This window comes from Oryctolagus cuniculus, chromosome 2, assembly GCF_964237555.1.
Source record: "Oryctolagus cuniculus chromosome 2, mOryCun1.1, whole genome shotgun sequence".
In the NCBI taxonomy this organism is placed as follows: domain Eukaryota; kingdom Metazoa; phylum Chordata; class Mammalia; order Lagomorpha; family Leporidae; genus Oryctolagus; species Oryctolagus cuniculus.
In genome coordinates, this window is record NC_091433.1 from 52,140,634 (window position 1) to 52,154,088 (window position 13,455).

Here is a 13,455-nt window from a genome sequence, read left to right on the forward strand (position 1 = left end):
AATGTAATAACAGACACAACAGAAATAAAAAGAATCATCAGAAATTACTACGAAGAGCTGTATGCCAACTAACTGGGAAACCTAGAAGAAATGGATAGATTCCTGGCACATACAACCTACCTAAATTGAGCCATGAAGACACAGAAAACATAATTAGACCCACAACCAGACGGCAAATGAAAAGTAATAAGGGCCTTCCTAACAAAGAAAAGCCCAGGACCAAATGGCTTACTGCTGAATTCTACCAGACATTAAGGAAAAACTAACTCCAATTCTTTTCAAGCTAATCAAAACAACTGAAAGGTTGGGAATCCTCCCAAATTCTTTCAATGAAGCCAGCATCACCTTAATTCCTAAACCCAGAAAAGACAAAACAGGGAAAGAGAACTTCAGATCAATTTCTCTGATGAACACAGATGCAAAATTCTCAAAAAAATTTTGGAAAATAGAATCCAACAACACATTAGAAAGATCACTCACCAGGACCAAGTGGAATTTATCCCTGGTATGCAGGGTAATATGCACAAATCAACCAATGTGATACATCACATTAACAAATTGAAGAAGAAAAACCATATGATTATCTCAATAGATGCAGAGAAAGCATTTGATAAAATACAACACCCTTTCATGATGAAAACTCTAAGCAAATTGGGTTTAGCAGGAACCTGCCACAACATAATAAAGGCAATTTATGACAAACCCATGGCCAGTATCCTGATGAATGGGAAAAGATAGGTGCATTCCCACTAAGATCTGGAACCAGACAATGATGCTCAGTCACACCACTGCTATTCAATATAGTACTGGGAGTTTTAGCCAGACCCATTAGGCAAGAAAAAAGAAAATCAAAGGGATTCAAATTGGGAAAGAGGAAGTCAAACAACCCCTAGTTGCACATGACATGATTCAATTTATAGGGGAGCCAAAAGACTCCACCAAGAGATTATTTGAACTCAACAAAAGTTTGGTAAAGTAACAAGATATAAAATGAATACATGAAAATCAACACCTTTGTAAACACACAAAATGCCACAGCTGAGAATGGACTTCTAACATCGATCCCATTCATAATAGCTACCAAAAATTATATACTTGGTAATAAATTTAACCAAGGATGTCAAAGATCTTCTCAATGAGAATTATAAAACATTAGAGAAAGAAATAGAAGATACAAAAAATGGAAAAATTTTCCATGTTCATGGATTGGAAGAATCAATACCATCAATATGTCTATTCTTCCAAAACCAATTTACAGATTCAGTGGGATACCAATCAAAATACCAATGACATTCTTCTCAGATCTAGAAAAAATTATGTTAAAATTCGTATGAAAACACAAGAGACCTCGAACAGCTAAAGCAATCTTAGACAACAAAAACAAAGCTGGAGGCATCCTAATACCAGATTTCAAGATATAACACAAGGCAATTGTAATGAAAACAACCTGGTACTGCTACAAAAACAGATGGATAGACCAATGGAACAGAACAGAATCACCAGAAATCAATCCAAGCATCTACAACCAACTTATATTGAACAAAGGAGCAAAAACCAATCCCTGGAGCAAGGACAGTCTCTTCAACCAACGGTGCTGGGAAAACTGGATTTCCACATGCAGGAGTGTGAAGCAAGGCCTCTACCTTACACCTTACACAAAAATCCACTCAAAATGGATTAAAGATTTACATCTATGACCTGATATCATCAGATTATTAGAGAACATTTGGGAAACCCTGCAAGACATTGGGACAGGAAAAGAATTCTTGGAAAAGACCCAAAAGGCACAGGCAATCAAAGCCAAAATTAACAAATGGAATTATATCAAATTGAGAAGCTTCTGTACTGCAAAAGAAACAGTCAGGAAAGTGAAGAGGCAACTGACAGAATGGGAGAAATTATTTGCAAACTATGCAACTGATAAAAGATTAATAAGCAGAATATATAAAGAGATCAAGAAAGTCAACAACAACAAAACAAACAACCTAGTTATGAAATGGGCAAAGCACTTAAGCAGACATTTTTCCAAAGAATAAGTCCAAATGGTCAAAAAATGTTCAGGATCACTAGTTGTCAGGGAAATGGAAATCAAAACCACAATGGGAATTCACCTCACCCAAGTTAGAACGGCTTTCATACAGATATCAACAAACAAATGCCAGCGAGGATGTGGGGAAAAAGGTACTCTAATCTACTGTTGGTGGGAATGTAAACTGGTAAAACCACTATGGAAGAAAGTTTGGAGATACCTCAGAAATCTGAATACAGACTTAGTATATGACCCAGCCATCCCACTCTTGGGAATTTACCCAAGGGAAAGGAAATCAGCAAGTAAAAGTGTTATCTGCACCTCCATGTTTATTGTAGCTCAATTCACAATATGTAAGACAAGGAATCAACCCAAATGCCTGTCAACTGAAGACTAGATAAATAAATTACTGGATATGTACTCTATGAAATACTATACAGTGGTTTAAAAAATGAAATCCGGTCATTTGCAACAAAATGGATGAATCTGAAAAACATCATACTTAGTGAAACAAGCCAGTCCCACAGGGACAAATGCCATATGTTTGTTCTCCCTGATCTGTGATAACTAATAGAACACTCAAAAGGAATTCTGTAGAAGTGAAACTGACACTTTGAGAAGCAATGACTTGAACAGCCCTCATCTTGACTATTGAGGAACAGTTTTTTTTTTTTTCCTTCTTCATACTATTTGTTGAACTCTTTTCTTGACATAGAGTTAATCATATGTCTATAAAGCCTAATGAAAATAGATCTTAGGGACCGGCACTGTGGTGTAGCAGGTAAAGCAGCCGGCTGCAGTGCCAGAATCCCATATGGGCACCGGTTCAAGTCCTGGCTGCTCCACTTCTGATCCAGCTTTCTGATGTAGCCTGGAAAAGCAGTGGAAGAGGGCTCAAGTCCCTGGGCCTCTACAACTACACAGGAGACCTGGAAGAAGCTCCGGGCCCTGGTTTCGAATCAGCGCAGCTCTGGCCATTGCAGCCAACTGGGAAGTGAACTGGTAGATGGAAGACCTCTCTCTCTCTCTCTCTCTCCCTCTCTCTCTCTCTCTCTGTGTAACTCTTTCCAATAAATAAATAAATGCTAAAAAATAGATCTCAATAAAAAATAAGAGTGGGAATAATATAGGGAGGAGAAAGTTTGTATCTACCAAACTGTATAGTTCTGTATACATTGCTACAGAATTTTTTTTTTTTTGACAGACAGAGTGGACAGTGAGAGAAAGAGACAGAGAGAAAGGTCTTCCTTCCAATGGCTGCCATGGCGAGTGCACTGCAGCCGGCACATGGCGCTGATCCGAAGCCAGGAGCCAGGTGCTTTTCCTGATCTCCCATGCGGGTGCAGGGCCCAAGCACGTGGGCCATCCTCCACTGCACTCCTGGGCCACAGCAGAGAGCTGGCCTGGAAGAAGGGCAACCGGGACAGAATCCGGCACCCCGACCAGGAGTAGAACCTGGGGTGCCGGCGCTGCAGGCAGAGGATTAGCCTATTGAGCCGTGGCGCCGGCCCAGAGTTACTTTTAAGTGTTAAGTTAAAAAATATGCCATGAATCATGAATTCCATTAAGCTGCATAGTAAAAATGCCATTATAAGTGTTCAAGTGATCATATCAATTGTTAAAGTGATCATATAGATAGGATTAAGTGTCAAAAGGATCATATAAATAAGATCAAGTGTCTGGTAATAATAATAGAATTAAAATTAAAAAGGAGAGAATGTTCCAACACAGGAAGCAGTCCACACAGCAGACTCATAGGATGACAATCACTTAAACAGCACTCTGACCTCAGAATGAGCCCTTAAGGGATTCTGGTCCGGGTGAAAAGTCCATGACAGCATTTCAGGCATAGAAAGCCAAGACATGGCCCAACTAACTAAAAAAAGAAGAGAAAAGACCCAAATCAATAAAATCAGAGATGAAAAAGGAAACGTAACAGACACCACAGAAATAAAAAGAATCATCAGAAATTACTACAAGGACGTATGCCAGCAAACAGGGAAACCTATCAGTAATGGATAGATTCCTGGACACATGCAACCTACCTAAATTGAACCAGGAAGACATCGAAAACCTAAACAGACCCATAACTGAGACAGAAATTGAAACAGTAATAAAGGCCCTCCCAACAAAGAAAAGCCAAGCACCAGATGGATTCAATGCTGAATTCTACCAGACATTAAAAGAAGAAGTAACTCCAATTCTTCTCAAACTATTCAGAACAATTGAAGAAGAGGGAATCCTCCCAAATTCTTTCTATGAAGCCAGCATCACCTTAATTCCTAAGCCGGAAAAAGATGCAGCACTGAAAGAGAATTACAGACCAATATCCCTGATGAACATAGATGCAAAAATCCTCAATAAAATTCTCGCCAATAGAATGCAAGAACACATCAGAAAGATCATCCACCCAGACCAAGTGGGATTTATCCCTGGTATGCAGGGATGGTTTAATGTGCGCAAGACAATCAATGTGATTCACCACATTAACAGACTGCAGAAGAAAAACCATATGATTATCTCAATAGATGCCGAGAAAGCATTTGATAAAATACAACACCCGTTCATGATGAAAACTCTAAGCAAACTGGGTTTGGAAGGAACATTCCTCAATACAATCAAAGCAATCTATGAAAAACCCACAGCCAACATCCTATTGAATGGGGAAAAGTTAGAAGCATTTCCACTGAGATCTGGTACCAGACAGGGATGCCCACTGTCACCACTGCTATTCAATATAGTTCTGGAGGTTCTAGCCAGAGCTATTAGGCAAGAAAAAGAAATTAAAGGGATACAAATTGGGAAGGAAGAACTCAAACTATCCCTCTTTGCAGATGACATGATTCTGTATTTAGGGGACCCAAAGAACTCTACTAAGAGACTATTGGAACTCATAGAAGAGTTTGGCAAAGTAGCAGGGTATAAAATCAATGCACAAAAATCAACAGCCTTTGTATACACAAGCAATGCCATGGCTGAGGAAGAACTTCTCAGATCAATCCCATTCACAATAGCTACAAAACCAATCAAATACCTTGGAATAAACTTAACCAAAGACGTTAAAGATCTCTATGATGAAAATTACAAAACCTTAAAGAAAGAAATAGAAGAGGATACCAAGAAATGGAAAAATCTTCCATGCTCATGGATTGGAAGAATCAATATCATCAAAATGTCCATTCTCCCAAAAGCAATTTACAGATTCAATGCAATACCAATCAAGATACCGAAGACATTCTTCTCAGATCTGGAAAAATGGTGCTGAAATTTATATGGAGGCACAGGAGACCTCGAATAGCTAAAGCAATCTTGTACAACAAAAACAAAGCCGGAGGCATCACAATACCAGATTTCAGGACATACTACAGGGCAGTTGTAATCAAAACAGCATGGTACTGGTACAGAAACAGATGGATAGACCAATGGAACAGAATTGAAACACCAGAAATCAACCCAAACATCTACAGCCAATTTATATTTGATAAAGGATCTAAAACTAATTCCTGGAGCAAGGACAGTCTATTCAATAAATGGTGCTGGGAAAACTGGATTTCCACGTGCAGAATCATGAAGCAAGACCCCTATCTTACACCTTACACAAAATCCACTCAACATGGATTAAAGACCTAAATCTACGACCTGACACCATCAAGTTACTAGAGAACATTGGAGAAACCCTTCAAGATATTGGCACAGGCAAAGAATTTCTGGAAAAGACCCGGGAGGCACAGGCAGTCAAAGCCAAAATCAACTATTGGGATTGCATCAAATTGAGAAGTTTCTGTACTGCAAAAGAAACAGTCATGAGAGTGAAGAGACAACCGACAGAATGGGAAAAAATATTTGCAAACTATGCAACAGATAAAGGGTTAATAACCAGAATCTACAAAGAGATCAAGAAACTCCACAAAAACAAAACCAACAACCCACTTAAGAGATGGGCCAAGGACCTCAATAGATATTTTTCAAAACAGGAAATCCAAATGGCCAACAGGCACATGAAAAAATGTTCAAGGTCATTAGCAATCAGGGAAATGCAAATCAAAACCACAATGAGGTTTCACCTCACCCCGGTTAGAATGGCTCACATGCAGAAATCTACCAACAACAGATGCTGGTGAGGATGTGGGGAAAAAGGGACACTAACCCACTGTTGGTGGGAATGCAAACTGGTCAAGCCACTATGGAAGTCAGTCTGGAGATTCCTCAGAAACCTGAAGATAATCCTACCGTTCGACCCAGCCATCCCACTCCTTGGAATTTACCCAAAGGAATTTAAATTGGCAAACAAAAAAGCGGTCTGCAGCCTAACATTTATTGCAGCTCAATTCACAATAGCTAAGACCTGGAACCAACCTAAATGCCCATCAACGATAGACTGGATAAAGAAATTATGGGATATGTACTCTTTAGAATACTATACCGCAGTAAGAAACAACGAAATCCAGTCATTTGCAACAAAATGGAGGAATCTGGAACACATCATGCTGAGTGAAATAAGCCAGTCCCAAAGGGACAAATACCATATGTTGTTCTCCCTGATCGGTGACAACTGACTGAACACCAAAAAGGAAACCTGTTGAAGTGAAATGGACACTATGGGAAACGGTGACTTGATCAGCATAGCCCTGACTTAATGAACAACTTAATACATTATCCCTCTTAGTAGTTTTTTTGTCTGTTCTACTTAATATGACTGGTTTAATTCTGTAATTAATACACAGTTATTCTTAAGTGTTGAAAATTAACTGAAATATGATCCCTGATAAACATAAGAGTGGGAATAAGAGAGGGAAGAGATGTATAATTTGGGACATGCTCAAGCTGACTTGCCCCAAATGGTAGAATTAGAAACATACCAGGGGATTCCAATTCAATCCCATCAAGGTGGCATGTACCAATGCCATCTCACAATTCCAAGTGATCAATTTCAGTTCACAATTGATCATAATGAAAGGACTAAGAGTCAAAGGGAGTACATAAACAAGTCTAGTACCTGCTAACGCTAACCGATAGAATAAATAAAGGGGAGAGTGATCCAACATGGGAAGTGAGATACTCAGCAGACTCATAGAATGGCAGATGTCCTAAATAGCACTCTGGCCTCAGAATCAGCCCTAAAGGCATTCGGATCTGGCTGAAAAGCCCATGAGAGTATTTCAGGCATGGAAAGCCAAGACACTCTGGCAAAAGATCTCTGTGAGTGAGATCCCAGTGAAAAGAACAGGTCTTCAAAGAAGGAGGTACCTTTCTCTGAAGGGAGGAGAGAACCTCCACTTTGACTATGACCTTGTCTAAACAAGATAAGAGTCGGAGAACTCAGAGGGCTTCCATAGCCTTGGAAACTCATGACTGGAGCATAGGGAGATTACTGATGCCATAGACAGGAGTGTCAATTGGTAAAGTCAACAACAGGAGTCACTGTGCACTTACTCCTCATGTAGGATCTCTGTCTTTAATGTGCTGTGCATTGAGATTTAATGCTATAACGAGTACTCAAACAATATATTTCACTTTGTGTTTCTATGGGGGTGCAAACTGTTGAAATCTTTACTTAATGCATACTAAACTGATCTTCTGTAAAAAAAAAAAAAAAAGAAATTATCAATTCCCAACTTGACTCTCACTGGGATTAAACATGACAATAGGTCTGATCTGATTTCATCATCATTTAAAAAAAATCAGCTATTATTTTTCACTTTATGTTTCTGTGTGGGAGCAAACTGTTGAAATCCTTACTTAATGTATACTAAGCTGATCTTCTGTATATTAAGATAATCGAAAATGAATCTTGATGTGAATGGAAGGGGAGAGGGAGTGGGAAAGGGGAGGGTTGTGGGTGGGAGGGACGGTATGGGGGGGAAGCCATTGTAATCCATAAGTCGTACTTTGGAAATTTATATTCATTAAATAAAAGTTAAAAAAATAATAAAAAAAAAGTAAAAACTTAAAAAAAAAGAAAGCCAAGAAAATGTAGCAAAAAATATCCTACATGAAGGATCTCTGTGAGTGAGATCCCAGTGGAAAGAAGTGGACATCAAAGAAGGATGTACTTTACTCTTTAGGGAGGAGAGAACTTTCATTCTGCTTATGGCCTTGTGTAAATACTGATGGAGATTGTGGATTCCAAAGGCCACCATAGCCTAGGCAGCTCATGTCAAGAGCCTTGGGTGATTACTGACATCACACATGAGTGTTAATTATTAAATTATCAACAGGAGTCACCATGCACTTACTTCCCATACTGTCCTCATTTTGTTGTTTCATGAGAATTAACAGTAAAACTTGTTCTCAAATAGTTTGTGTGTCTGTGTGTAAATTGCTGAAATCTTTACTTAGTATAGAGTTGGTCTTCTGTGTATAAAGTTAATTGAAAATGAATCTTAATGGAGAATTGGACTCAGAATGGGAGAGGGAGGAGGGGATAGGATGGCAGGGTGGGTATTGTGGGAAAAATTACTATATTTCTAAATTTATACTTATGAAATTTGTACTCATTAAATAAAAGCGTTTCTTTGGGGGGAGAGTAAAAAATGTCAAGAAATAAATAAAGTACTAAAAGACAATATTTGTGGGGTCGGTGCTGTACCATAGTGGGCTAAGCTTCCACCTACAGCACTGGCATCCCATATGGGCACCAGTTTATGTCCCAGCTGCACCTCTTCTGATCCAGCTCCCCACGTTGGCCTCGAAAAACAGTAGAGGATGGCCCAGGTGCTTGGGCCCCTGCACCTGCATGAGAGACCTGGAAGAAGCTCCTGGAGCCTGACTTCAGATCAGCCAACCTCTGGCCATCGTGGCCATTTGGGGAGAGAATCAGCAGATGGAAGATCTGTCTGTAATTCTACCTCTCAAATAAATAAATAAAATCTTTTACAAAACTAAAAACAGGCATAATGCAGTTGCATATGTACAAATACTATTCAAATTACCAGCAGATTACCACTAGACATTGTAATTTAAGTGTGAGGATAAAAATAAGGGCATTTCCCAACAAAAGGTGACCGGTGTCTCTCCAAAAGAATTATTGGAAATTTATTCTGTGGTAAGAAGAAAAACAAATTGAAGGCAGAAGAGTAGCATGCAATGAACATTGTTGAGGAAAGTAGTAAACTAGATGTCTAATAATCATTCAAGAATATTTTAAACAAAATACGTAACTAAAATTCCAGATGCTATTAACATGAAAAAAAAAAAAACAGGAGGTGTCTCTACTATACAGAAAAAGGATACAAATTCAGATTAAGTCTAGATTTTAGAATGACTGAATTGTATGTATTAAACATATAAATGGTAACCATTAAAAACTTTACTATCTTACTATATCATTTTGAAGAAAAAAATATGCAATTTTCTCACAAAGATACAACTTATGGACTTAGAATGTATATAAATAAGTCTAATCAAAATCTATTGCCATCTAATGATCTCACTCCTATGTGAATATAATGCTTCATGGGGTGCTTACCTGACAGAAACAATAATCAGTTGTTCCATGGACAAAAGAATGAAAGGCTTTTTAAGAGTTTTAAGTATGGAAATGTATAACTTAATTTGGTTAATTTATATATAGAACTTAATTTGGTTAATTGATGTAAGTGCAGGTTTTAACATAATTTTGTTTCTAAATGATACCTATATTTACACAAATTTCTTTCCCATTTTTCTTCTAAAATTGTTTATTACTTAGAATTATTTAATACCAGAAGTACTATTGCAAACAGAAAACCCAGCAATGAAGCACTCATTTCTTAAGTATGAATATTGGGGCTGATGTATATATTTCTATGCTTTTTAAAGTAAAGAATTATGAACATACTCCCAATTACCCAAAGTAACAATAGAATTTTACCTTTAGTTTAAAAAAAATATAGAATAGAGACTAAGTTTTATCAAAACTGAGCCCTCTGCAAATTACCTTGAGTATGTTTATTTCTTAATTATGTACAGATTGTTAGATTATCATTTTTAATTTATACTTACCTTATTCCAGTTTCAGTTTGAATAGTATATTTAAGATCTAAAAAAAAAAAAAAAATCATACCGTATGCCCTTCAGCACGAGCTTTATTCTGCATAGCTTCCTGTTTTCGCTGCAGGAATTCTTCTACTTGTTTAGCTCTTTCTATAGGTAGCTGTCCTTTTTGCCTAAATTGGAAAAATTACAAAGTCAGGAATTCTGAATATGAAATATACCAGAAATCTGAAAATCATGGTAATTTCTTCTCATTGCAGAAATGAAGAAAGGCTGGTCTGAAAAAATTCTCTATAATAAAAAAACTCACTACATACACTCATATATTGTTATCTGCTACCTAAATCACATGTGACTATTTTAAATAGAAGCACAATCTATAATGTTATCCTTATATCTGATGAAGCTTCTTTGATATTTATTTGATCTATACTAATTACATATAAAATTATTTTAGACTTTACTTTTAGATGATTCTGAGTATTTCCAAGTTTGTATCAGAACTCAACTACAGTAAAAATTTTCTTTAATTAGTATTGAAGCCAAATAAAAGCAGTATAGTAGCAATTTAAAAATGAAATACAAATTTCACTTCAGTATCGATCTTTCGCCGGCCGCAGCGGCCATTGGAGGGTGAACTAACGGCAAAGGAAGACCTTTTTCTCTGTCTCTCTCTCTCATTGTCCACTCTGCCTTTCAAAAAAAAAAAAGTAGAATAGAAATCTCTCTCTCTCTCTCTCTAACTCTGGCTTTCAAATAAATAAATAAATCTTTAAAACAAGTCCCCTATGGATACTGAAGGACGACTGCACTCAATTTACTCATTTTCTCTTTACAAATGTTTTTTAACATTGATGGAATTCCAGGATCCTGGCTCTGGCTTGGCTTAGCTCCAGCCATTGAGGCCGTTTGGGAAGTGAACCAGTGGGTGGAAGACTTCTGTATCTCTACTTATCTCTGTAACTCTTTCAAATAAATAAAATATATTTAAAAAAAAATTTCAACCTGGATTAGTAATAAAAAGATATTAATACCATATAAAATATAAGTACAGAGTAGGAAATAAGTAACCTGTATAGTGAAATAAATTAAAATGGGTTAAAGTATTACATAGAGGATATGGGATATTAAACAATGAAATAACAAAACTTTGGTATTCTTTAATTGAGAAAATAATTATTTGACAGCAAACTTTTCCTTTTTATTTTACCCTGACAATAGAAGGGAGAAAAGGGAATAAGTTGTTTTCCTTCCTTTTCTTGCAAATGCATGAATAAGTGGCAAGAGAAGGGGAGAAACTTCATATCTCATATCCATGGTTCAAACCCTGTAGTGACAGGCCGGCGCCGCGGCTCACTAGGCTAATCCTCCACCTTGCGGCGCTGGCACACCGGGTTCTAGTCCTGGTCTGGGCACCGGATTCTGTCCCGGTTGCCCCTCTTCCAGGCCAGCTCTCTGCTGTGGCCCAGGAGTGCAGTGGAGGATGGCCCAAGTGCTTGGGCCCTGCACCCCATGGGAGACCAGGAGTAGTACCTGGCTCCTGCCTTCGGATCAGTGCGGTACGCCGGCCGCAGTGTGCTGGCCGCGGCGGCCATTGGAGGGTGAACCAACGGCAAAAGAAGACCTTTCTCTCTGTCTCTCTCTCTCTCACTGTCCACTCTGCCTGTCAAAACAAACAAACAAACAAAAAAACTCTGTAGTGACAAGGGAAATTTAAAATTTTAGAAGAATGATTATAAATGAAATATTTCAAAGGGTGAAAACAACATAAAAATAGGTAGCACTCTAGGTAATACAGATAATCTGAGTAATAAAAATGAGTCAGTATGGTTTAAGTTAGAAGCATTGGAGTGGCACACAGTTGATGAGAAAATAAAATTATGTAGAAAGCTTATTCATTAACCTCCACATCTGTTAAGGCAGAATAATGTCTATCTGATGGAATGTAATTATTGTTCATTTTATCCAATTTAAATGAAGCAATATCAGGAAAGACTTGGAAAAGTTAAAGCACTACAAAAACATATATGTTCAGAGAACTCAAAAATTTATTATAAAGAAGTCTTACATGGCTTGAGGTCCCAATATTAAAAATCTCATAGAAGAGGTATGTTAACAAGACATGGATATAAACAAAACCAGACTAGCCAGAACTAATAATAAGAAAGGAAAACATAAAGTAAACCATCAAGAAGGAACAAGAACATATGAGTGACCCAAAATATGGGTAAAAGAGAATTCTAAAGAGTCCTAGATGATTTTAAATTTCAGTTTGTTGGCCCAGTTTTGAATCAGGGAAAATAACTAATCATGAATGACAATGACATACGGATTATAATAAGAACCAGAAATTATGACAGTATGAAGAAAATGTTCTATAATACAAAAAGTACAAAACTAAAGAATCACAGGGGTCAGCGCTGTGGTACAGCAGGATAAGCCAATGCCTGCAGTGTCGATATCTCATATGGGCGCCAGCTGTTCCATTTCTGATTTAGCTTCCTGCTAATGTACCTGGGAAAACAACAGAGGACAGCCCAAGTGGTTCAGTCCCTGCACCCATCTGGGAGACCTGGATAAAGCTCCTGGTTTCTGGCTTTGGTCTGGCCCAGCTCTGGCTATTGCAGTCACTTGGGGAGTGAACAGTTCAAAGATTGATTTCTCTCTTTCTCTCTGTAACTCTGCCTTTCAAACAAATAAATAAATATTTGAAGAAAAAGAATCATAATATTCAGATTAGAGGAGACCGTGGGTATTAACTAGCTCAACTTTTCACCAACTATTTCCCTATTTAAAATATAAAAACACTTGACCAGCAGATGCTGGCTCAAGTAGTTGGTTCCTGCTACCGTTGTGAGAGCAGGATGCAGTTTCTGGCTCCTGACTCTGGCCTGGACCAGCCCTGAATATTGGGGGGCATTTGTGGAGTGAACTAGAAGATGGCAGATCACTTTCTACCTGTCTCTGACTTTCAAATAATAAATATAAATAAACTTTTAAAAATAAATATTCCTGACACGTTGTCATTTAAAGATCTGGATAATAATTGCAGTTTGAATACATTCACTAAATCCCACAGTCTGCTCATTGAACAGCCCTTATACTGGGCCAAAATCCATTTCTATACTTCTCTTATTCACAGTAGTTGTAACTTATGCAAATAAAAAGAAATTTAATCCCTCTCCTACATGACAAGCCACCAAATTCTTCCAAGCTTGCTCCTCTAACCATGTTTTCTTTAATTGTAGATAAATCCCCACCTTCCTTATAAAATGCTTCAAGCCTTAGTAAAGTCATTATAGTACAACTCTTAGGTAAGTAAACTTGGAAACCAAACTGTCCAGTCTTTGTTTCACTAATAAATTGTTATAAATAGTTAAATGAGGTTCAACTAGACAACTAAATCATGCAGTACTTCAATGTATTACTCTCCAGAGCAGCAATAATATCTG

The 13,455-nt window shown here is 37.6% G+C and overlaps 1 protein-coding gene across 21 annotated transcripts in view; it reads right to left on the minus strand.

Annotated features, from left to right (window-relative positions):
• The window catches only part of NEK1 (NIMA related kinase 1), a 209,821-nt gene that overhangs the window by 118,634 nt on the left and 77,732 nt on the right, over nucleotides 1-13,455 (minus strand). For all 21 annotated transcript variants that reach the window (XR_011386262.1, XR_011386261.1, XR_011386260.1 and 18 more), the window contains one exon: nucleotides 10,074-10,176. Coding sequence is in view for 14 of the 21 variants with exons in the window: in XM_070068291.1 (XP_069924392.1) it covers nucleotides 10,074-10,176 (103 nt within the window). In the remaining 7 variants the exon portion in view is untranslated. The remainder of the gene's footprint in view (nucleotides 1-10,073; nucleotides 10,177-13,455) is intronic.